At 43.7% G+C, this 26,590-nt stretch overlaps 1 protein-coding gene across 2 annotated transcripts in view; it reads right to left on the reverse strand.

Annotated features, from left to right (window-relative positions):
• The window catches only part of Pgm1 (phosphoglucomutase 1), a 58,831-nt gene that overhangs the window by 15,194 nt on the left and 17,047 nt on the right, over positions 1–26,590 (reverse strand). The window contains exons 1-7 of one of the 2 annotated variants that reach the window (XM_034502669.2): positions 17,336–17,803; positions 11,956–12,118; positions 11,388–11,534; positions 9,954–10,079; positions 8,703–8,893; positions 7,287–7,441; positions 4,190–4,305 (exon numbers count right to left, since the gene is read on the reverse strand). In XM_034502669.2, the coding sequence (XP_034358560.1) occupies positions 4,190–4,305; positions 7,287–7,441; positions 8,703–8,893; positions 9,954–10,079; positions 11,388–11,534; positions 11,956–12,118; positions 17,336–17,635 (1,198 nt within the window). In that variant the 5' untranslated portion in view covers positions 17,636–17,803. Of the gene's footprint in view, positions 1–4,189; positions 4,306–7,286; positions 7,442–8,702; positions 8,894–9,953; positions 10,080–11,387; positions 11,535–11,955; positions 12,119–17,335; positions 17,804–26,590 lie in introns of those variants that run through there. The other variant, XM_034502670.1, reaches the window with a different exon arrangement.

Below are 26,590 nucleotides of genomic sequence, written 5' to 3' on the forward strand. Positions count from 1 at the left end.
CCTCCTATCACTTTATATCTATAATTGCATAGCTAGGATCTGGCTTCTCTGAAAGGCAGAAACTCATAGAGCCCTCCAAGAGGACAACTTGTTTACCAAATGCCTACAGACTAACATAACATCAAGGCATGGTCAAGTCCAGTGAGCAATTAAGGAATGATTTGGTACAAAGAAATATAAACACGTAAGGTTTTTATTAAGAAAACGAAATAGATCCCAGGATGTGTTAATTTGTTATCACCTCTGTGTGATATTTCACCATTTTTTAGATGGGATAAGGGAAAAAACAAAAAGCAAAAACACATTGTGAGTCTCCAGTTGTAGAAAGATCCTAACTGACTGCAAATCTCCGAGAGATACGAAGTTCATCTCCAAGATTTCCTCTCTGTGTTTCCCAAATCTTCCATTTTCCTGAAGGATTTCAAAAATAGTGACACTCTGAACTATTCATCTTTGAATTTCCTAACTTGACCAAAGTGGGTCGGAACTGCCACTATCCCTGCGTGTCATCACTACCTATGGTTATGAGAACAACCAGTTTGGCACCATGAGATCAATGGAAAACAATGGGCCCACTATCCTGCCTAGCTCTGCCTCCACATTCTGAGTCCTAACAAAAAACACATTTATCTCTGGCACATATAATGCTGGTGCCTAGGGGGGTGCCCAGACCTGCACTTACGGTAGTTATGTGAGAAAGTTGCTGTCTCTGTGGGAAGAACAGCAAGTGTATCCTTGGGAATGTTGTGTTCACAGTAGCGAGGCCTGCTCTTTAAGAGAATAGGTTTGACTCACATCGTGAGCTACTGCTTCTGAAGTCCTGCTTGTTTGCACGGCTTTCTTTGCCTTTGTAAAACGCTTACTTCTTCTAACAGAGATGGCAGAGTCCTCAGTCCTGGGATCTGGAGTAGGGATGAAGCTGAGTCCTTACAAGAGTCCCATCCCGTTGTTACAAGAGGTGACATAAAGATTCTTCATTATGTTCAAGAAAAACAAAAACCAGGAATACACTGACGGGTGCATACGGTTCCAGAATCATACTGGACATCACATCTGATGACGTACAAAGGTCTTTCCCTCCTAAAGGGGTCCACCTGTCTAAATGGAGGGCGCCAAGGAAGGAGTGCTCTTACTTTCTCACTCAGTAGCATTTGCTCAACACCTCTTCTACTCAGGATCCCACCGAAGGCTGTCTGAATATAATGGAAACTGGAACAGATAAAGCCCTGTCCTAATGGAACTTACAGTCTGGTGCAGCCAACAGGAATGGCAGCAAATAAAAGCACTGTGGTGAGTACACAAAGGTAAGTACATGGGGCCTGAGAAGACTCATCCTAGAAGGCCATAGAGGCTTTCCTGAGCAACTGCCTGCCATCAGTTGGGAGAGTGCAGGAATACAGTACCTTCCAATTCCAAAATCAGAGAACTGAAACAGGCTCACTGGCATCCACCCTGAGAGGAGCTGTGGAGGAACTGTCGGGGACATTTACCAGGAAGGGATGTGGTAGAGGACAAGATGCCTCTATGACTGAGGAACCCAGATTCAGATGAGTGAGCCAGTTCCACTTGGGCACAGTACCAGAGACACAAGTGAGCAGCCTAGTTTTCACCACACTTAGCAATTCAACAATTGGTTTATCTCTTACAAACGGTTTAACAATTTTCTTTTTTTCTCAAAGACAAGAAGAGCTGTGAATTTGTCTCAGGAGATTTTTATCTTTTTGAATATAAAAGGTAGCAAGCAAGGGAAGAAAAAACCATGGCTGGCACCAGGTTTGGCTGAATGGGTTAATAAGAACCAACTTGATCAATCAAGAGTCTGAAGTCTGACACTTTCATTCAAACCAATCAGCTCCACAAATATATCCAGGACAATTTTCCTTGACAGACAGATGGGCACATTCCACACAAACTGATATAAGCTTAACAGTATTATAGGGTGTCCTAAGAGCTACCATTAGTGAGCTGTACCAAAGAAAGCAGAGTGCCCAGCTCACTAGAAACAATTTCCTCCACACCCTTCAACTGCCAGGTCTAGAAGATTTGGGATCAGTTTGGGGTATGACATCCATGAGAGGCACTGGTAAACTCGGGAGCATTTAGAAGCTGGTGAGAGAGAGTCTACCAACAAGTCAGAAGTGAAGAAGCTGGAGGAAGGAGTAATGAGTAGCCTGGCGAAGACAGGATCTGAGTACTGCTGCTGGTACTTGAAGCCCCGCTGTCTACAGCAGTTGTGATATCTAGCTTTCAGGCTTCTTCTCAGTCAATGCCACAGATTCCTGCTTGGCTCTGATCCATTCTACACAATGAATGCTTCCTCCCATATGGGCCCACAGGATAAAATGTTAGTGCATTTGTGTGTGTGTGTGTGTGTGTGTGTGTGTGTGTGTGTGTGTGTGTGTGTGTGTGTATGTGTGTGTGTGTATAGAGGAATGAGTAAAACTGTGTTAACAGGGTTCTTATACTAAAATATTCTGGGTTTTTCAAATGCTAATATCAGTATGACTATTCAAGTTTCCCAAACTAGTTTTCAGGAAACTAGCATTCTTCCACAAATCTACCCGCTAAGAAACCTGACTCTAGGTCCTTCTCTGTTCTCCAGGCTCAGCACTGGTATGGCCCATTAGAGACACAGACCCAAAAGTTTAGACATAGTGTCTGCCACAGAAAAACTCCTCTTCTGTGAGGAAGAGTGACTGGGCTGGATGTGGATTTGCACCAGTGTTTTCCTAGCATGTTCAGGATTCAGCTTCTAGCACAGAAAATGAAGGATGGGAGGACCAGAAGACCGGCTCGTGCTGCAGCTTGACTGACTAAAGACCACTAAAAATCCCATGGGAAACGACCATCTCACAGGGAACAGTCATGCGCTGTCGTGCGTGAGTAACACTCACGGAGCTAAGTGGCATTGCCCTTGTTTGGCGACGCAGGACAAGACTAAGCAGTTGTCTTATATTCTCTTATTAAAGACCCAGAATTGGGTTTCTCTGTATAGACCTGGCTGCCCTAGGACTCAGACTCAGCAATCTTCCTGCCTCTGCCTTCCAAGTGCTAGGATCAAAGGCGTGTGCCACCAGTGCCTGGCTTCACCTATCTTTCTTAACCCTAAAGTCTATTAAGTCAATTTGTTATCAAAAAGTACTGGCATTCTCCCAAGAACAGTGAACTGCTTGGAACTTCATAAAAGCCCACGGGGCAGCTATCAGCTCAGACTCCCAGCACAGACTCTGGGGCCGAGGAAAGATCGGTATTTGGTCCTGACTGACAGGCATGAGAGCACTCAATCACAAGGCGTGGCGAATGCTTGCTTTGGATCTTTTCCTACTAAATGGAGAGTAACAAAGGACCACAGAGATGAGCCTCTGTACTTTAAAATGTGGGCGGAGAGAATGTAAGGAGTGGGACTACTTGAGAGCCTTGCAGCCTAGCTAGAAATGAGCACATGCTATGCAGACGTCTGGAGAAGAACAATTGTGACAGATGCGGTGAGACAGGAGGGTAGGGAGAGTCAGAATCTGAGGGAGGCCAGAGCTCAAGTTGATATTTTGACTGGCAGACATGAGAATGGTGTGTATAGAAACAGGGCTCAGAGATCACCAGATTCCATGCCATCCTCCCTCCAACTCAGTCCACATAGAAACCCTCATGCCAAGGCTATATTTTTACATTATTCTCACCCATCTACTTAGGTTCACACACAAGGTCTACTTTAGTTAAGCCTGATAAATCATAACTTGTTGCTACAGAAAACTTGGATCCATGAAAGGGAAAGATTTAATGCCATGCCTAAACCTTTTCTTACATAAAAACAAAACAAAACCAAAAAAAGTGACTTGTTCTGTCATATTTCTTCTTAGAAATGAAAACATTTGTTAAGGTTTCCTTGGCCACGAAGGGAAGAAAACTGTGTTTACTCTGTGTTTAATCACTAGAGACTCAATGTCCAATGCTGCCAAGAAGGCCCCCAAACTTCCTGTCTCAGCAGTTGTAATCCTATGAAAGTAAAGCCAGCCCTCCTGTCCAAAGGCGCCCACTGCTTTTCAAATGTGTATGCTTTACCAGGTTGTCATAAATAAATCGTATCTTGATTTAGAGCTCACCAGCTATTCCAGGATCTAGGCAGTCTTAACATTCCCCTGAGGCAGCAGTTGTGGGAGAAAAAAAAAATGTTAGCATGAGTGGCACTTACCAGTCCCAAAGCTCTCCTCTCCACAGAGGGACAGCTTGCTTGCATCCATCAAATTCCCAAAAAACTTCCAGCCAGTTGGGGTCTCATACAAAGCGATCTTTGTGGCGTTTGCTACCCTTCAAAGGCATGAAATCAAAGTTACATCACAGCAGGACTGCAACAGGGCCATGTGAGGATGGAAAAGATCAACCATCATTGTAAGCGAGGGTCCCATTTAACATTGCTTACAGGTCAACACAATTCTACGACTGGAGGAAAATTAGAAATGGAAACTTGGGCACAAGGGGCTCTTCTGTATGGATTCAGAGGAACGTGGAGCAAAAAAGAGAAGAAAGGATTAATTCAGATCAGTTTAACACTTGAAGTTTAACTGTAGTACAACAGCAGGGTTGGGGGCATTGAAACCCATGGGTCTGGATACAGAACACATCTACAAGCATTCTACAAAGAGCAACAGAATAATCACAGAGGTCAGCATTTCACAGGGAAAGTGCAGGTCAGAGCAGGTCACATGACCCACAGCCCAGCACTGAACGTCTAGCCAGCATTTCTTTCTTATCACCAGGCGTCCCGCTGTGGAGACTCCAATTCCAGTTAGCCTCACCCATTCTCATGAGTGGTCCCTTTCTCCTCCTAGAAATTTCTTATCCCTTCCTATACAGATTGAAACTACTGAATCTCTGAAGGGCTGCATCTGTAGCTCAGCAGAGGGGAGCATGCTTACCATGTTCAGCCCTGCATCAGATACCCAGCCCTGAGGAATAAGGAAAAAACTTTTCAGTGACTGGAAAAAAAAAAAAAAAAAAAAAAAAAAAAACCCTAGTAATGGAAGTAGCTTGGTACTTTTAATGCAGTCTCAGTGAGGTGTGCATTCCAGGTTCCTGCCCGCTTCTTTCAAGCATAGCTTGTCTGAACTCTAGCAGGGAGGAAAATCACATCTACAGTTCTGAGAACCATGAGAACACTTTTATTTGAAATAAGATTTTTCAGTTTTGATTCTATATAGGTTATCAATTTTTCCAAACATCATAATTAAAGTATTCCTGAAAAGGCACAGAAAGTATTTCAAGGCCACCATAGTGAGGCCACCAACCAGCTCTGAGTTCCAAATGTCAGATCTGGAGACAGAAACACTGGCTTCTGGTGTTGCTCTTGGTCAGCTGTGGGGTGTTAGCCAAGGCTAGCAACTCCTGACTCTTAGCTCCTTTCTCTTGAAGTCGGGATTCAGGGAGGATCAAGAGATGGAGCATGTGAAGAACTCCAATCAGTCTCAGCACCAATACTTTCTCCTTATTAACTTAAGTGGAGCCAGCAGTACGTCTGCGACCACCTCACCTTCAAAGGGGAAACACCGTGTGGCCTAGTGGCCGGGGGCTGGGGCTCCACATTCAATGTTCTTAAATTTTGATGTGAGAAAGATTAATTTTCAGTAAGCAGTTGCTTTTAGTTGGTAAAGCAACAAAACCAAAAACTCATCATAATAAACAAAGCATTTAGCTGGGTGGACGTGGCACATGCCTTTAATCCCAGCACTTGGGAGGCAGAGGCAGGCGGATTTCTGAGTTCGAGGCCAGCCTGGTCTACAGAGTGAGTTCCAGGACAGCCAAGGCTATACAGAGAAACCCTGTCTCGAAAAACAAAAAAAAAAAAAAAAAAAAAAAACCCCAAAAAACACAAAAAACAAACAAACAAACAAAAAAGCATTTACTGTCTACGACACACGGGGATAAACACCTTACACAATCTCCTTTGTTTTCACCAATGTAAGGAGAAATTTATGTACAAAATGTTCATTTTAGGCAAAGAATAAAATGTTAATTCTCTTAACATACTCATTATATTGACTATAAATAGTTACATTATCCAGCTAGCCTGACGTAGCCACTTACTATCTGAGTGAGAATAATTAACCTCCTTGACCTTCGACATCCACCAATAAAGTGGGGTTATTAACAGCATTTAATAGGAATTGAATGAGTTAATCAAACATGTAAAGTATCTACTGTCCTGGCCAAGGGACCATTGTAAGCTTAGCCACTGTTGGAGGTGTCTGGACCAACACACTCATTTTTTCTCACGCCCATGGCCTTTTACTCATTCACCGTTAATTCACTGGAAGATTCCTGAGGTCCTGACATGCTGTAAAGCATTGCCTGTTTGTTATTTATGACCTTTTACTTTTAATCATTTTCCATGGGCCTCATAAGCCACCTTTTATAAATGAAAAATGCCCGAGTGAGCAGACATGCAAGAAAATCTGAGAGTCTGTTTACTGCCGCTGGCCTTCCACTGAAAACATGTACCCCCCCTATTTTACTTTTTTGGACTTTCTGCTTTAGCATTTGGACAAATGCAGCATCACTGTATTTAAGCCTGCAAGGGTACTCAGTTCTGATTAAAGCCTGAAGTTTCTTTAAATGACTTTTTAAAAATGTATTTTATGTATATGGCTGTTTTGACTGCAGGTACCTATACGCCACATGTGTGCAGTGCCCTCAGAGGCCAGAAGGGGACACTGGATTCCTCTGGAAATAAAATTAAATATGGTTATTAGCCACTATGTAGGTAATACGGATCGAACGCTGGTCCTCTGGAAGAGCGGTGCTCTTCTGAACTGTTGAGCCATCTCTCTCCATTGCCTTAAAAATACTTTTCTCAGTCATGGTGTATGCACACTGCTCAACAAGAGTGACCCAGCATAGATCAAGAATAACGTCTTAAATACAAAAAAAGTACCATCATTCATTTCTTCTCTAATGTTCATTTACTCATTGTGTACATCCTATGATATTTAGAAACACTGCCAAGCAGAATCTAAGATTGTGAGAAAGACAGTGTTTTCTCTGTAGAGGTGACAGCCTAGCTGTGGAGCAATTAAACAGCTAGCCTGGCAGACCACAGTGTGGCAAGTACCAGGCTGGAGGAGTGCAGTATGCTGGCAGGACCTTAGAAGAGAGCTAACCCTGAATATACCTCATTCAAGAAAGACTGCAGCTGCTGGCTATCCTAAAAGCAGAGAACGCATGCTCTGGGCATAGTGCTGGACATAATGAAGAACTGTGATTGGAGACAGGTGGGCCCAAGAATGGAGACCTACCGGTCCAGAGCACCACTTGTGGGCATGCTGCGTGCAAAGCCACGAACCCCGGTCTGCTGGAAATACGGAATGCTGAAGATGTTGGCAGCAATGACAGCCACAGAGTCAGAAGGGTTCACAAAGAACCCGTGCTTGCCCAGAATCATGTTCCGATCCTGAGGAAGAAAGGAGATTCGATGTAAGACCTTTTAATCAGACAGTAAACAAAAGAAACAATAATCTGTGGAGTTTTCCAAATTTCAACATGGATCCTATACTCATACCGTGTTTTAAACACTGGACTTTTTAGTGGATTTGTACAACACTGTGAGACCAAAGGCACCTCGGTGCCCAAGAGTTAAAACTGGTTTCAATTAAAATGCAAGCACAAACCCCCTTTGAGCTAAGCCCTCTGTTCTCCCTCCTGGGGCCACTAACTTTAACCTCCTAGACCTTTCCAAACTCTGGAACCAATCATGTCTCTCCCAGAGGAGGGGAAAGGGTGCACACGAGAGGAAATGCTGGCTGTTGATGCAGTTTGACAGGTCTACTGGGCATCCTTTGAGGAACAAAGGCAGACTTCTTCACGGAAGGACTTTTAAAATCACCGTTCCTTTCATTTGCTACCGGACCCGACAAAGAAGGGAGCCATCCTCACCACTGCCGAGGTGCTCCTCTGCAGCACCACTCCAACACCTGAGAACTTGAGGGGGAATGGACATCCCCCACTGCACCCTAAGATACCTGGAGATATAGTATCTGCTCTGAGCCCCTTCAAGTTTCCTAAATTTTGATGTAGGGAAGATTAATTTTCAAGAATCAGTAGCTTTTAGCTAGTAAAGCAACAACAACAAAAAAAGTCATCATAATAAACAGAGCATTTACTGTGCGTGACACACGGGGATATACACCTTACACAATCTCCTTTATTTTCACATGGTTACCAGAGTAAGGAGAAATTTATATACAAAATTTTCATTTTGGGGAAAGAACAAAATATTAACGCTCTTAACATACTCATTATATTGGCTATAAAGAGTTCCACTATCCAGCTAGTATTAATGAATGCACAGGCACGTTACAGGATGAAACCTTCTGTAAAGATTAAATGACTAATCAGGGGCTGGCTGCGACCTAGCTTAGGACCAGTATCTAGAACTCCTGCAGCTTCTGGAGTATAGTCATTAAATCCTAACTGGGACCTAAAACCCCCACTCAGCAAATACGAGTGCCTGAAATTAAATGCACTGGTTATATTTCAAAGACTTGTTTCTGCTCAGGAAGGTCTTTTAATCATTTGGCCCTGGCCTCCGGTGTAACAGGGGGCTCTTGAGAGCTACTCAGCAGGCTCCAATGGCCTGGCAAAAACTGTCCATTTTCCCTGCATCCTCAAGGCCTAGCTTGCATGAGAAATCATTTAAATGTACTTATACACACCCCATCACCATCAAAGGCAGCCCCGAAATCATGCTCTCCTGACTTCATGGTCTCCACCAGGTCAGCAGCATAGGTGAGGTTGGGGTCAGGGTGGTGGCCTCCAAAGTCCTCCAGGGGAACACAGTTCACAGCTGAGTTTGCGGGGGCACCAAGCTCTTCACAGAGGATCTTCTTCACGTATGGCCCCACAACTGCAACAAATTAAAGGATGAAGAGCCAAACTGTAAAACTTATTAAAACATGGAATGGCTGCAGGGTGAGATACACACACTGTGGGAATAAGAATGGCGTGGGCAACCTCCTATCCCTAGACACCATAGTCTTTGAAGGGAGCCATCTGCCAAGTCTCTGCCCATTCCCCAAATGTGCGGAGGAGGCCTTCAGCTTGGCTGACTAGTTGAGGACACAAACCTTTCATATGAAAGAGGAAGGAGATTTTTTTTTTTTTCTATCAAAACCAGAGGGCCAGCAAGGATCCACTGGAAGGCTACAACAGCAGATTTTCCTTTCTCAGGGTGTTCTTCAGTGTATCAGGAAGCTCTGCCCAGACCCATAAAAGGGCTCAGGCAATGCATCCTTCAACAACCACAAGTGTGTGGGTTCCATACCCTTACCACTCAAATATCCCTACCACTCAAATATTCTCCAGTCCTGGATTGCTGCAGAACAGGCAGAAAGTTTATAGTCATGAATTTTCATGATCTATATATTGGAAAGTCTCACGGCTTCAGTTCATAGTCTTGATTGTCCCTACCAGCCTGGTCAAACAGCCCACAGAGGAAGAAGGGCAGGAGACACACATCCTGTTGCTGCTGAGTTTAATCCTAGGCTTGGCCCGGCCATCTGCTAAGAAAAGAAGTGTGTGGAAGCAGCGGGAGGTGGGGCTTGAGAACATGTCCCCCACAGCTAGCTAGTTAGCAGGCCAATGTCACCCTTCAGAGTATATGCGGTGCATAAACAGAATGTGGGTTACCCGCTGAGGGACAGAAAAGTACCTACAACAGCTGCAAGGGACTCAAAGCCCAGGGCTTGATGTGAAAACAGTGACCTTCACACCAGCTTACCACGAGGGACATCTCTACTGCTCTGTCAGCCTACAATGAGGTCTGTAAACTGTGCAAATATGAATCTGAAGTGCTTGTGAAATAACTCTGTTTAAGCCATCAGCAGCTTAAGAAAAGGGCTGTGAAGGCATCATGGCACACACAGCAGAGAGCAGCTCCCTATCTTTGCAGATCCAACAGCGTGTACCTCCGTGCATGGCATCTATTCGGATCTTCAGTCTGTTTGGACCGGAGAGTAGCTCCTTCAGGGCATTGAAATCGAAGATGTTTCTCAGCATTGTAGCATAGGCCTCCACTGAGTCCACAATCTCCACTGTGAGGAAAAGTGACATGGGAAGGAAAAACATATCCAGACTTATTACACTCCAACCTAACTGTATTTCTGTATTTCCTGCAGTAACTTATGCAAAAAAGCAACGGTGACGGCTGTTAAATGTCACCTTATACATACTAACAAGTCCTCTGACATAGATGTTACTCATGATTTATATGATTTTGTAGACGGGGAAGCTTAAGGTTTGGAAAACAGGGACTTGCACAGCTAGGGTGGGACACATGAACTCCCAGCAGAGGCTACATGACCTCTGCTCTGCTGCCGCCCACTGTCCCTACATATCCCCAAATCACTTCTATTTTTGGCATCAGGAATGACAGAAAAGATAATACCCACTTTTTTTTTTTTAATTTTCTTTTTAGAGGTCCAGGAGGAAAAAAAAAAAAAGTTTCCTCAATGAATCACTTTCTGTATCTCCTGCTAGTGGCTAAAACTAGTATCTTTGCTCTGGATATTTTCAATGCACAAGGAGTCTATGGAGTGCTCTAGTGGTGGCTCTAAACCCTAGGAATGTGTGGCACTTGGTGTTTACTGCAGTGCAACTGTCAGCCCCCAATGCACCCCCTAATGTTGTCCAGTGGAGAAAATACAAGCTGAGCTGGGCCAAATGCAGGTCCCAGAGGTAGCCCTTTCATCTTCTTAATATGAATTAATAAATATTTATTCCATATATCCTGCAATGTCCTAACATTCAACACAAAATGTAACCCACCACTGCCTTTTCAGGGAGTTTCAATCGGCCCAAACAAAGGGTCTGATGGACTGGACTGCTTGTCAGTGTGGCGGGGAAAACCGAAGAGTCAGGCTTGAGAGACATTCAGTGAGTCTGAATGCTGCTTTTACTGCTCACTAACTAGTGTGATCCTGCTTCTTGACCTCTCTTTGCTTTTGCTTCTTCCTCTGCTGAAAGTCTGCAGTGATAGTGCTGTCCCCACAAGCTATGAGAATAAAATGGACGGACACACATACACAGTAGAAGCCCAACAAGATTAATCAGAAGGTCTTCTAGTCAAGGCTATTGTAGAAACTGAGGCCTGAGAGTTGGAAACTAATCACCCAAAGTCATATCATTGCATCATTCACAAGGCCGGTGGCCCAGCTCTCTACACTCCCCAAGCACACTGCAGACCTGCTAAGTAATTAATCCTGTGAATGCTCACAGACCGCCATTTCCCAAAGCTGAAGACCCACTTTAATAAAACCCCAAAAGAAAAAGAACTGCTCAAGTTGAACACAGAGAAGAGTAAGATGCCTGTGAAGGGCAGGGGACAAGAAAGATATACATGCCTGTGAAGGGCTTGAACTTGTTTTCCAAGTCAAACTGCTGCTTTCCCAGAACACTGAGGTCTACCTTCAAGTCAGGGCAAATGGCATATTCTTCGATTGTCTTGCTGATTTGGAAAATCTTATCAGTGATTGCTTCTGGAGCAGGACCTACAAATCACAAGAGCAAGCAAGGGTCATCACATGCAGTGCACGAGGAAACACAATCCATCACTCAGCAATCACTCGACCCTAGCATGCTCCCCTGAATCACAAAGCATCAGGACTCTTTTTTCCAGATGTTTCTGAGACAAAGTCTCACTCTACAGTTTAAATTGGCCTTGAATTCACAAATCTCCTGTGTCAACCTTCAAAGTGCTAGGAGCTAATACCAGCTAGAATTTTTCTATAGCAAAATACCATGTTAGCTACAATTCATTACAAAGAAGGCAGCTGTAGACTAAGAAGTACTTTACCATCTCCAAGGGGAAGATGGCAAAGCCCCTTCTTAAGCTGGGAATCAGAGCCCAGGGCTTCCGGTACTAGCTTATCCAACTCTATCTACCTGTTCTTAACATGACAGAATACTTACCCCCATTGGAAATATTGAATTTAATTCCAAAATCTCCATTGGGCCCTCCTGGATTGTGGCTGGCTGTCAGAATGATCCCACCAATGGCTTTGATTTTTCGGATGATGCAGGATACAGCAGGAGTGGAGAGGATTCCATTCTGTCCAATAACCAGGCGACCAATCTAGGAGGAAAAAAAATGCAGAACATATAAATACAAAACTACTGCACAGAAATGCCAGGGAAAGGAGAGAATGGACAATGAAGACATTGTTGGACCAGAAAAGATGTTTTCTTCAGAAAACATCAGCATATGTGACATACAGATACGTGATATCTCTACCACATTACTGAGATAGAGTCAGAGCTGTTGAGCAAAGTCATTTCTTCCTTCTTTCCTTTCTTATTTTCCCATGGAACTCTGTAGTTAGAATCGTACACTGAGGTGCTGTAAGGCAAGAACATATTTACATGTGTGATCGTCCAGCCAGGGCAGGTTCTCAGTGTGGACGTACTGAAGGTCTGTGAGAACGCCTGCATTTTTATTCAACTCCAGCAGTATTTTCCATCCACAGTGGGAGAAAGAACATAGGCCTAACTAGTGAAAGGCATTCTAACCAAAGATAAGGCTTTTGCAATTAAGACCCTTAAAAAGCAAACAGATTGTACATGATGTCAGGAATAATACACAATGCACCTTACAAATTTCTTTCCGGGAATATCTGGTTTTTACATTTAGTGGGATCCCTCATGGTTCATCATGTTTGACTATAGCCGGATTACTTCCTGAGCTTAAGACAAGACTGTGAGGCATGGTTGCTGAGGAAAACGGTCTACCCATCTACATGAAAGGGACACTGGGACTGAGTTGCATTTGCAACTCATTTTCCTGCATCTCTAACTGATGGCATTCGCCCAGCTCTTGAAACTTGCCTTCATAAAATAAAACTCAAGCTGGAAAGGCATTTGGTCAGCTCCTTGGAGAAGGTGGGACTGCCATATTAAAGATACTTAGAATGTGGGGAGTCTGTGTGTCCCCATCACTATTCTCAAAGAAAGGATCAGGAATGTCTTTTGTCTTTTGCTTTTAATTTTCCATTAGTTTTGTTCGCTTGTTTGTTTTTGGTTTTTGTAGTAGAGATAACTTGGTGGTGGAGGATGTATTTTCCTTTTTAAAATTTTACTTTTATTTTTAGTTATGCGTATGTGTGTGCATGTCTTGTGTAGGTGTGTGAACATAAATGCAGTTGCACATACAGAACTATGACCACAGCTAGACCAATGGCAGGAGCACATCATACAGAACATTAGTTATATATATGGAAGAAAAGGGAGATGGGACCATCTCAGCCCTCCAGGGGTTTCTCTATGTGACTACTTTAAAAATAAAGCCAGGAGTCAGGTAATTTTAGATGTCTCTGAGGGAACTTAGAAGCTGTGATTTACTAGTCATTAGTCATTGTTTGAGTCACCTGAAGATGACTTTTCACAGTGAACACACCAACGTTTTCTTCGATTTTATATGTATTTGGTATGGAAGGAAGGTCTGATGAACAATAAGCCACACCACGCACAACCCCCCTTCATTCTCCTGTTCCTTATGGTAAAATGTGTGGTCAGCCATGACTGCAGGCTGTGGGGACTGTGCGAAAGGTTAAAAATGGCAGCGGAAACCAAAGCAAGAAAACCCAGGGCTGCTTCTCTCTTGAAGGACTAAAGGTTCTATAGCATGCTCCCATGGACTGCTTGACTAGAGAAGGAAGGGCAGTTCCCCTCCTCCTAAAGATGGCTGTACCACTGCAAGCACTCCCCATTCCACCTCCCACCATGAAGCTCACCCAGCTGCTCTTTAAACACAACTCTGTCCTGCTAAAAACCAGGCCCTGTTACACACAGTCCCCAAACCCCTCCCACCCCAATTATCCCTGAAGACTTAACAGGACTCAGCTGCTCACACACCCGTGTTCCTAGCAGCATCTCTCACCACAGCCAAAGGGGGAGAAAACACAGACATCCTGCTCCAGAGGAAAGGATGGACACACACACACACACACACACACACACACACACACACACACACAAATGTAGTATTACTCGGCCTTGAAATAGAAGCCAAACTGGAGGGTGTTATATAGTAAATGAGTGGGTGGAGGAATAAGAAGTAAAGATAAAGCAGATTATGAAGAAAGAATTCTTGTCACACATTACAATATGGATAAACCCTGGGGACGTCTCAAGGACAGATAAGTGCAGGATTCCATCTGCATGAGGTATCTTAAAATCATCAAAACCACAGAAACAGGAAGAAGAATGATGGCTGCCAGGGGCTGCGTGGGGGAGGGGTAGGTGAAGAAATGAGGAGCTGTTCAACACAATGGGTGTGCAATACAATAAAAGATGAAAACATTCTAAAGATGTGTCACAGCAACGTGAATACAGTTCACACCACTGACCCACACAACTGAAATGGCTATGTCACTGAAAAAAGTTATGTTTTCAAAAAACAATTAAATTGCTTTTTAAAATTGGTTATTATATCCTGAGACGGCATTGTTCTCTGTGCATAGGGAAGTGATTGGAAAGATGTCTATAGGGTCAGCCTCAATGGCTTTATTTTCTATTTTGAGACAGTGTCTTGCTGTATCTCCTCAGCTAACCTCAAACTCCACAATCATTCCTTTAGCCTCCAGTGCTGAGGTTAAAGGATTTGACCACCATGCCTGGCTTAAAAGCTTCTTAAAACTCAAAGAGAAAGGAATGAAACCATTCCTGACCCATGCTCCAGCATGATGAGATGTGAAAACATTATGCTAACTGAAACAGGCTAGACACAAAAAGACAAGGACTGAATGTTACTTATACAAGGGAACCAGGACAGGCAAACGTGCAGAGACAGAGGCAGACACCAGAGGCTGGAAAAAGCAGGTATGGGAAGTGACTGTTGAATGGGTACAGAGTTTCTGTTTGGGATGGTGATTGTACCGCATTATAAATGCCACTGGAAACGCTTAACATGGCAAAGCTGATGATATATGCTACCTCCCCTAAGAAAGGGGAAATACAGCTTGGTGGCTCTCATGTTTTGTTTAAAAGAGAAGGAGGAGGAGGAGGAGAAGGAGGAGGAGGAGGAGGAGGAGGAGGAGGAGGAGGAGGAGGAGGAGGAGGAAGATACCCCCCTCATTTTCTTTGTTCTGCTAGCTACTAGTACAGTCCTTCTTTTATTTAACCTCTGAACATTCTCCAATTTCAAAGCTCTGGGGACAAAGTAAGATGCCAGCAGTCTAAATGGGCCCTCCAAAACCTCATTCTGTGCATTAAGATATCCATTAAAAGTAGACAGCTCCATGCAAATGAGAACAGAGAGGAACTTCGACTGAAGCCTAATTATACTCCCTGCTTCACAGATGCCCCAGACAGGGAAACGGAAGACACAGACACACCAGACAGAGAAAAAGAAGACACAGATGCGCCAGACAGGGAAAAGGAAGACACAGATGCACCAGTACACAGAAAGGAAAAGACTGACCTTACCTCTAGCTTACCATGCCAAAAGGTCCTCCATAAAGTCATGGGGGTAGGGGGTAGCCACTGACAATGGTGAGCAGCACTGTCTTTTGCTAAAATCCATGGTAATAACCCTTAGATTTCCTGCATCCTACCACAACCAGGGATGTTAAAGCTGTCAGAATGTGAACTATCTTAGAAAAAGAAGAAACTAAGCAAGGTCTTTAGAACTTCAGGGTTGGTATTGGATTAGAGCATTTTATCAGTCTATTAAATGTCTTTAAAGTGATTCAGCCAGCCAGCAGGACTGCTTTCAATGCAATGCTGTTTTTTAATATGGAATGTCCTTTAAAAATATTGCTTAAGCTGCACAGCCTTAACAAATAGGCAGTTACCATATTTAATCAATTATTATCTCCAAAATGTATTATTTAGCAAACCTTCAAACAGTCAATCAGAGAAAGTCTGCAGGGTCTTCCTGAATTACACATTCCATCCACCTTACCCACATCCTTCAGCTCCACACAAAAAAAAACTTTAATGAAGCTGAATCTGTCAGAGCAAAGGGGACAGTGTACCAGATCCATTCAACAGCCTAGATATATGGAGAAATAATGTTCCATTTGTCCTCTCAAAAGATTAAAGCATCTTTAACACCATTCCCTGAGCAGCGCTCCTCAAAGATGAAATTTACAGCACGTCACATTTTATCTTAAAAATGTGTATGCTTCATAATAATTTCATATTTGAGTTCTTTATCAGCAATTTTTACATGACAAGCATTCAGATTCTGAAATCCCAGACTGTAGACAATAGTCTGTAGCACCTCTAAGTTTACTCTGGTAGCGTGCCTTTTGTTGTTGTTGGCTTTTCCAAACACCTGCTTGGCACATTCAAACAGATTCCAGATGAATGCCCAACACATTTGATTGCAGTGCTAAATATTATGGTCTCCAGGCCAGGATTTCTTCAAAAAAAAAAAAAAAAAAAAGTACAACAAGCGTTAAAATTTTGTAGATTGTAATAGAATGTGTGCTCCAAATTTTAACTAAGTATTTAACTAACACACACACAGGGTTGGCTTTGGGCCTCCAGAGGAATTGGCAGAACAAAACCAGCAATGTCCTGACATACACCTTCCTATAAAAGTGGGCTGTAGAGCTGTTCTATCAAGACCAGTGCTTTTTGCCATTTTCCTTCTAATTTGCTTAATCTGACCAACATGTATCGATAATGTAGCCCTTTGGCAGAGTCTACTAACAGTACTGCCATATAAGACCCGTTATCTCTACCCTGCTGCACAAATTCTCCCTAATAGAGGGCTTCTTTGTGTTGCAGGTCATTATAAGCAGATCCCTCTGTAATGGTCTTCCCTGAAAACTCCCATCTAACATCCAACTACCCCCCAGCCCCCACCCCTGGTACTTTTCTTTACATGACTACCAAGATCCACAAACAGCATGCCTTGCCTTTGTTTTCCTGTTTGACAAATGACTGAACTTCAACAAGGAAGCCATTGACCACACAGCAAATCCTCCCCTTGCCCCCAACTCATGACAGCTCTCCATAGGACAGGGGTAATTCTAGAATCTAGCTAGCAAGGAGTCACAGAAGCTTGGGGCCAGGAACATGCTTTATGTGTCTACAAAGCAATAGATACTTTACAAACTACAGGAACCAAGCACAACACATGCAAAGCTGAATGTCACTCCCAGGTCCCCATCACTGCTATAACTCTGAACTATTTTCACAGCACAATGAAGTCACAATGACATTAAGCAGGTGTTAGAACTGAGGTGTAAATCACATCCACACCTCGGTGAATCTGAGTATTTTTGCAGAGTTAAAAAGTTACTTGGAAGGGCCAGAGATGTAATAATACTTCTCGTATACCAACCCCATTGGCAGCTGCCATCTGCACTATTGTCTCTATTGCTGATTTATTAAAATACCGCCCATCTCCACCGACCACCAGTGATGATCCCTGGCGATCTTTTAGGTCTATGGAAAAGAATATGCTCTGGATGAAATTCTCCAGATAGCAAGGCTTTTCCTCAAAGTAATAGGTGTTCTTCCGTAATCCACTTGTTCCTGGCTTCTGGTCATGGTAAGGAGCTGTGGCAAAAGTCAGCAGTGGGAGTGGACCCTCTTCTGTTTTCCTGTATGTCCCAGAAATCCATTCTTCAAAGTCACTCATCTTTCATATCCAACACTTGGCTCTCTGAGGGTGTCCAGGAAGTAGCTGAGGGTCCCCCAAGTTGTCTATCGGACCTGAAGCTACCACAGTGTCCTTTGAGTAAACAACACAGAATTTTTCCTTGGACCATCACTGTTGGTTAGGAAGTCTCATTAATTCCCTACGTTGGTTGTCTCCTGAGAAAAAGTTACAGGCCACACACCCACCCATACCCCCACACAAAGCAGATCTTCAAAGTCGTTCAGATGAAGATCCTTCTGCCCACACAATGAAGCTGAACGCCCTTCAATTATTTTTGCCTCGTTTCCCGTTAGGGCAGAGTGCCCCGGAGTGCTGCCTACAGCAGACTTTGGTTTCAGACACAGACAGCTGCCAGCCTCTGCTCCCGAAGCCAAGGCTAAGATGGGACAACTGCGGTCCCTAAAGCAGGTTAGGACAAGATACCTGGTACGGCTCTGACTATTCCTGTTGCCTCTTGAACTGGAGCCTCTGGGCCATCTGGGCCATCTGCAGCTAAAGTTGCTTGGAGCCACTGAGCAAATAAAAGGTCAAGCTTAAAATGGAAGAGAAGGATCTCAGTTACCTCTGGTTTCTTCATTTCAATGCCATTCTGAGACCCACAGGATTATGTCCTAACCGCATGCCATCCCAGGTAGAAGAGGAATAATCAGCTAACAGAATATATCTGCTGGTTGGCCACCAAGAATTTAACCAAATAGGACTGGAGTACAGCATAGGGAGAATGTGCTTGTCAGCATGGGCAACGCCCAGGGGACACCTCCAGCACTGGGGGTAAAACTGGTGTGGGTACTAAAATGGTTTAGTAAGAGTATCAATCCACCAACCAACAGCTAGGCTCTTCTCTTACATTTATAGAAAAATGACTCTGGGAATTCATTACATTTTTGAGAAATACAGAAAGGACAATGAGGAGTTGATAGATGTATTTTCCTATATATATAAACCTGGATTAATTACTAATAATTAGACAAAATATAGGATAATAAGATTATTTTAGATAGGATCTTACTATGTTGCCCAGACTGGACTTGATCATGTAGCTTACACTGGACTGGATCTTGAAATGCTGCTAGCCTCTGATGGCATACAAACATGTGACACCGTGTCTGTTTAAACAGAGTTTACTGTCAAGAAAACACTTTAGCAGGGCAGTGGTGGCGCCCGCCTTTAATCCCAGTGCTTGGGAGGCAGAGGCAGACGGATTTCTGAGTCTGAGGCCAGCCTGGTCTACAGAGTGAGTTCCAGGACAGCCAGGGTGACACAGAGAAACCCTGTCTCAAAAAACAAAAAACAAAAAACAGAAAAAAAAAAAAAAAGACAGAAAGAAAGAAAGGAAGAAAGAAAGAAAGAAAGAAAGAGAGAGACAACACTTTAAACATTTTTATTTTGTGTGTACATGTGTTATGTCTTGGTACGTGTACATGTGTATCATGTGTGCCGATGGAGGTCAGAAGGGGACAATGGAGGCCCCGGATCTGTAGTTACAGGCAGCTATGAAGTGAGCTTGGTGTGGGTACTAAGAACCAAACTCTGGAAGAACAGTACCCTCTCTTATCTGTCAAGCACTTCTCCAGCCTTCTCAAGGAAACATTTTTGGTGAAGCAAATTGTCTTTTGCATTTGAAGAACCTAAACTGTTTTTAAAACATTTTAGCTAAACAAATTTAGTACCTAATATCCTCTGACTCCTGAGGTTTTCTTAATAATCGATTTAAATACACACCTGTGAGTTTCTTCTCTGGCTCAGCAGAAGTTACCAAATTGAGAAGCTGTATCATCAAAGTTTTGAATGTGTTAAAGATATTTAAAAAGTAAACCAGGTCTGGTCACACACAGGTCTGGGGAGTCTGATAGAACATAAGGTTTTGAAGGGAACCGTGAATCATCACCTTGGAAAACCAAAATTATTTATCTACCAGGGTGCCAACTTGGGTGTGATGGCAGACAAGTTCTGTAAGCAGCTACCTATCCTCTTGGAGGCAGGAGTGGCCCTATGATGGGGGTGAGGAGGGGCTACCTAGCAGAGGCCCAGCAGAGTTAATGGGCACATGGCTGAAAAGCAGTCAATTGGTAGGGGAGCCTGGTGCCCTTCATATAGCAGACGTGGCCACACTGACCAACTACCGACACCTCAAGTCCCTTCAGGTCTACTGGACTGTATGATCCAAGTGGTAGAGCAGCCTGCATAGCAGCCTGGACCTGCTGAAGAGCTTTACCGAGACACTTGGTGTATGGGCCTGAGAAACACACCCAAGTGTGGAATGTGCTGTCTTCAGAATCCAAACAGGCTTCTTCCTGGGTGGTGGGAGGGGGCAAGTGTAGTAACTTAGCCTTCACCCTAGAAGGTCAATCTCTCCATGCCCCACACTACTTAATGCTTGGGAATTTCACTGAGATAGAAGGCCCTTGAATTTTGGCTGGATTTATTTCCGATCTTCTGATGATGATATGTTTTATCAACAAGTCCAAAGTGGTTGCTACCTCCTGCTCACGTGGTCCAATCAGCACAATGTCGTCAATATAGTGGACCAGTGTGATCGTTTGTGGAAGAGACAGATGATCAAGATCCCTTCAAACTAAGTTATGACATGGGGTTGGAGAGTTAATGTACCCTTGAGACAAAACTGTAAAGGTATACTGCTGGCCTTGCCAACTGAAAGCAAAGAGAAAGAAAATCTGCAGATGTGGAAACAGCTCACGGGGCACATGTATTAGACTGAGAACCAGACAGCCCAAAACCAACTGCTCTTTTTAAAAATAGCTTATTTAGGGCTCCTGTTTTTTGTTTTGTTTTGTTTTGTTTTGTTTTGTTTTTAATGAAATTCTTTGAAATTGATTTTAAAAGCACGCTTGTTTTATTCACAGTTATATACCATGACTTTTTTTTTGACTTATTGCAAGTAGCTTTTGTTTCTTTAATTCATCTATTTTAAGTTCTGTGACAAGTTCCCCTTCATTTCTTATAGCCTTGCAAATTAGACCAACATACGTGTCTTGGCATATGCAACCCAAGAGCTAGATTTATGAAACATTATTCCAGTGATCTTTTTATTAGTCTAATAAGAGTGGCCCAACACTGCAACTTTCCTAATGAGACCCCGATATCTCAAGGCACTTCAGGGGCACGTGGACATGAGGGCGCTTGGGCAAACCCACCCAGCACATTACATTTCAGCATGCCCTCTGCTCCAGCTGGGCCACTTGCTCGTGAAGGGCTTTCTGAAGCTGAAATTACAAACATATCCATTTAGATGGCTGTGCATGCCCAGTCTGGTATTATCAATATGCAAAGGGAAGCCTGAAGGGACACATGGTAGACGTTTATTGTAGAAAGCTTCCTTACTTAAAAAAAAAAAAAAAAAAAAAAAAAAAAAAGAACACGAAGTCGTAATTTTACGGACACCATAGAACTCAACCTCATATAAAAATATTACCAGAAGCAGCAATGTTAGATGGACTGTGAAGTGGGGTAAGAAAGAAGAGGCATTAAAAACATTAAGCTTCCTGAGCCGCTCGGACTAAGTGGGGCAGCTATTAAGAAACTCATCCGTTTTAGCTCTCCAGCAAAGGTTGAACTTCATCTTCAGAAACGCTACTGTCGAGCAGAGCGAACCCAATTTGGCCTAATGAATTCGCCTGCGTTGCCAGTACTCCTTCACAATGACACAGATTACATTTAAACCATATGGGGGATTTAAGGATTGCTCCCTTCAGACAAGGAACTTTCATACTGGTCTTGGGCCCAATCATTCACAATGGCAGAGTTATGAACCCCTTCACTCCTGGCCTCCCAAAGATTCAGATCCTTTTCCCATCAGCAAGCTGGAAACCTCTCTCCCTCCTTTGCTTGCTTGCTTGCTTGCTTGCTTGCTTCCTTCCTTCCTTCCTTCCTCCCTCCCTCCCTCTTTTTCCTTTCTTCTTTCTTTCCTGTAACATATTTATTGGACAGCTAGATACTACTATATCTAGGCCCCATGCAAGCATTGGATCTATGTTCAAGTGGGTTCATGCTTCCAGACACAGGGCTCAGTTTTAGAAAGGTCACAGGGAGAGAAGTGCTAACCCTGATTCGGGTGCAAAGCCTAGGAAGCTTCTCATTCAGCTAAAAGCAACAGGGCATACCCAGCGCCTGGCCCATAGCTCTCTACTTCATGGCCCCAGATCCATACCACTATGAGCCACAGCAGTGGGGAAAGCCCATTCATTTCTCCAGCCAGCCCAGGCTCAGCACAGCAATATATGTGGTACACAGGACTAGGAGACAGGCACAACCAGGCCCCAAAGCTATGATTCTAAAAAGTATTTAAGTACACTCAGGAACAGGTCATTGAATTGAACTGAGTCTGCAAAATGTATCTAGCTCTCAATTGAAATGGGTAGTAAATCATGAAAACATCCAGTATTGTACATGGCATCCAAGTAGCTGCAAGTGAAGACTAGCCCATCCCAAAGCTCAGTTTATCGCTAAAGTGAGATCCCAATGTCTGCTTCATTCACAAGAGCAGGGTAAAGACCCTCCTCCTCCTGAGTGTTGAGGCAAGTCTCTGGAAATGATGTAAAGATACTAATTACCACTTATTTCACATTCTGGGTGGGGGCAGGGACAAAGATGTATGTGAGTGGGTCTTTGTTGGAAAGAAGTCATCATCCCATCAGGAGAACACCATCATGATGTGGTGGCCATCGGACTGTCCCAGGGGAACATTTACAAGCGCTGAGTCTCTGAGCAGTAGCAATCCCAGGGATGAGCCCTGAAACACACACCTGGGCAAGACATGGAGTTACATGACCCATAAACCTACTTTTGTAAGTATCAGAGAAGAGTGAGGAATTAAGGCAGGAAGGACACAAACCACCACAGTTTGGGAAACATGACTGGCTGGAAAGACTGTATAAAAGAGCTTGCAGAAAGAGATACCAGACAGATTATCCAAGGCTGGCAAACTCAAGCTGGTACACAAAGCCTGGCAGACCAAGCAAGGCTGGTAAAAGCACACCTTCCTTAGCTGGAGTGGCTTTGAAGATCCTTGTGGATATACTCTGCTGAGCACTGAGCTCCTGCTGGCCTTCTGAATACACCTTCAATTTTGAGTCCCTGAGCCTGCCAGAGTCTAGAGGTTTCTGCCCTCAAGCAGGAAGAGATTTCCTAAGCAACACTGCCCTTTGACCTCTTTCCCCACCTCAGCTTCTATCCATTCTCTCTCTTCTCTCAGAACTACCCCTTTCCCTGCCCCAGAGGACTCTGACTCCAGTCCATGATGACCAGGGTTACAAAGCTGAACCGCTTGTGACTTCAGGTCTTGGATTCTAAAACTGAGACTTTGAAGTATACTAGCCAGTTAGCCCTTTAACCAGAGAGAGGCAGATTAAGGGACTAGAGGAATTAGACCCGCCATATCTCAAGCATATCAGTAAAACTGTTTCTGACATCCAGGAGATACACTGGGAAGGATACTCAAACATTACTAACACGGTACCACTTACATATCTTGAGGTTCTGTGGCCTTGATCTGTAAGGAATAAATCAGAAAAGAATGCAAAATAGAATCAAGCAGAAAATGGGTTAGATGTATGTTCTGAACTGTGTAGGGGTTCAGGCTATCAGACCTGACCTTTAGGGAATACCTGCAGAAATCATGGAGGCTCTCTGTGGCATTGGCATTTTAGGCCAAGGAGGTTCCACATTGCAGCATGCACTCCATCCAGTGCACAGCATCACCCTCATTCAACTAGAAAAGTAACTCCTAATTGCTCAGAGCAAGTGAACACATGTGTGTTTAAGTGGGGAAGTGGGTGGTAGGAATCGAATCCCCGACCTTGAGCATCTAGGCAGACAATACACACCGAGCTACACTCATAGCCCCTACAAGGGCATTTTAAAATATACATTTAGAATGAAGTATAGACTAGCCAAGTATACCTGGTATAAAAATAAATCAAATTTACAGTACACGTTGAGTGCCTCTTATCCAAAATTCTCTAGGCCAGAGGAGTTTGGATTTTAGATGTTTCTGAATGTTCCCATTGATAAAAAATGAGATGACTTAGGGATAGAATCTAGGTCTAGGTAAATTCATTTTGCTCATATGCATCTTCTACACACAGACTGAGGGCAACTTTATACAAAATTTTTAGTGTGCCTACAATTCCATTGTGATCTGCAACATGAAGTCACACATGGAACTTTGCATATGTGGTACTGTATTGGTGCTCAAAAGTATCAGATTTTTGGAGCATTCTAGATTTTGGGTGCCATTTTCATATAAGTTGTATCTATCTTCACATATTAAGAAACCTCCAGGACACTCACAGTGTCTAATAAAATATAAACAGTTAACATTGCATTATTTAGAGAGTCTCTGCAAACCAAGGTTAATGAAACTCCTTTTCAAAGTTCTAGAAGTCAGGACTGGCATTTAGTTCAGTTAGCAATGCTCAAAGTCACAGGCTTAACACCTGAGTACTGTATAAGCAGGGCGTGGTAGCAAAGAGGCTGTAATTCCTGCACTTGAGGTGGAGGCAGGAGGATCAAAAACCTAATATCATCCTCAACTATGTAATCCAGCCTGGGCTACATGAGAACCTGTTTCAAAAAAAAAAAAAATCCTAAAAGTGAATAAAGCAAAGCATGTAAAATGTTACTGTAATGCTTGACCACAGAATAGCTACTTAACAGAGGATCCGAACACTGCATGACCATGCAGAACCAGACAGAGGATGACCTGAACACAAACATGTGATTTATAAATCTAAAATGCAGCACCAATGAATTTGAAAATAGAATAGTGCACACAGAGTCAGAGGTGCACATGGTACACACACGCCCCCCCACCCCCACCCCCCAAAAAAAAACCTTACCCTGAACATGAAGGAACATGAAGGGTTTGGGCTGAGATACAGAGATAAGGTTTTTTCTGTTGTTTTTCGAGACAGGGTTTCTCTGTGTAGCCCTGGCTATCCTGGAACTCACTCTGTAGACCAGGCTGGCCTCAAACTCAGAAATCCGCCTGTCTCTGCCTCCCAAGTGCTAGGATTAAAGGCGTGCACCACCACTGCCAGGCAGATACAAAGATAAGAATCAGAGAGCTATTGCCTGGGCTCCTCCTACACCTACTGTGAGGCCAAGGAGCCCCAGCTCCAGCTCCCAGCAGCCTTCAGCATTGTGCTATGGTCCTCACAGTGGTTCAGGGAATCTCACTGGGCTGACCACCTGCAACCACCAACATCTACTCACAGTTTTGATGAGCCTCCGTAATGCTGGACCTGTTGACTAGTTTGGTCTCCAAGCAAATGGGAAGAAATGGGAAGAGGGAGAAAGGCAACTGTCTCCCTTATCCTTTGAGAACTTTTTGGTAGAGGAGAGAAGATAGCTCAAAAGCTGGAGTAAACATTGCTCACTAGGAACTTGCACTGGAACTGTGTGCTCAGAAGGAAGAACATGGCCAGTAGCCCTGCCCTACAGGGATGCCATTCTTAGTCCTGTGGCTAAACTCAAAATCTCCACCAGTCTCCTTAAAGATGCACCAGTCTAAGTGTGCGCCCTCCCACACTCTGGGTATTACCTGGAGTTAAGTACTAAAATCCCTTGGTTCTTAGTTGGGGGACTGGGGGGGGGGGGGGGACCAAGTTCCAAAGCTGCCAGTCACAACAAAATAATAATTGTTATGGAGTACTGCATGTATGCATTGAATCACCACACTGTGACCCATAAGGATGTACAGTTAGTATGAATCCATTTAAAAGATAAAGGACACCCACACCCACAAGTCTGCTTACAGAACTGCTTTATTTTCAAAGCATTTGTGGTTATGTGTTTCCCTCTTGTGGTGGGAAAAAGAAAAATCAGGCAAATTTGCTGTAGCCTTGGGGTGACAGAAGTGTTCTCTTTTCCAGAACTGCTGCCCTGTCTAAACATAGGAAAGTCCTGCTCACCAGGCCCCTTGTGTCTTCTTATGGCCCACAAATCATTAAGATTTTAACACAAAGTGGAAAACAGTGTTACTCCAGGACAGTCTCATGCTTACACAGGCCAGCTTTGGAGAAAGGTGGCTCCAAAGAAAGGAAACTGCCTTCTAGTGGAGAATCAATGTGAAGGGAGCAAACTCCCTTGAGGAAGTTCAAGCAAATAAAATATATGAAGTGTTTATCATAACTGCCTGGATGGACACACAATAACAAAAATCAAGAGGAACTGAGAAGGCCTGATCTAGCCCTTCTAACTCATCTGATGTGAGCCAGGGAGGAGAGATGGTTTGTGGAATAAACACTCTCTCAATTTCTGCATTAGCTCAGGCACTGGGGGAGGCAGGGAGAAATGAATACAGAGGAAGGAAAATGGAAATTGAAAGGAACAGAGAGGAAGAAGAAATGCCTAGAACTGAACCAAGCACACCTTTGCTCTACCCAGAGGGCTCTGGATAAGACAGGCCTGGGTCTGCCTTCTTCTGGTTGTGTACAGTCTCTCTGACTTCAACTTCTTATTTGTAACATAGGGACAATGGTGGATGACTGTAACACCAACACTCAACAGGTTAAGACTGAGGAATTACCATTAATTTGACCAGCCTGGACTGCCTACTGAGTTTGAGGCCAGCACGGGCTACAAAGTGAGATATCGTCTCAAACTAAAATAAACAAATTCCTGGAAGGGCAGTGGTGGTTTGAATAACAACAGTCCCCATAGGCTTATGTTTGAATACATGGCCCCTAGTTGGTGAAACTGTTTGGGAAGGATTAGAAGGTGTGGCCTTGTTGGGGGAGGTGTGTCACTGGGAGTGGTCTTTGAGGTTCCAGTTAGCTTTCTCTGCTTAGTGCTTGTGGGTCAGGGTGTATGTAAGCTTCAGGCACTGCTCCAGCACCATATCTTCCTGCTGGCTGCCATGCTCCATGGCATGATGGTCAGACTCACCCTTTGAAACTGTAAGCTCTCAATAAA

The sequence above is a fragment of the Arvicanthis niloticus genome, chromosome 5 (genome assembly GCF_011762505.2).
Source record: "Arvicanthis niloticus isolate mArvNil1 chromosome 5, mArvNil1.pat.X, whole genome shotgun sequence".
NCBI lineage: Eukaryota > Metazoa > Chordata > Mammalia > Rodentia > Muridae > Arvicanthis > Arvicanthis niloticus.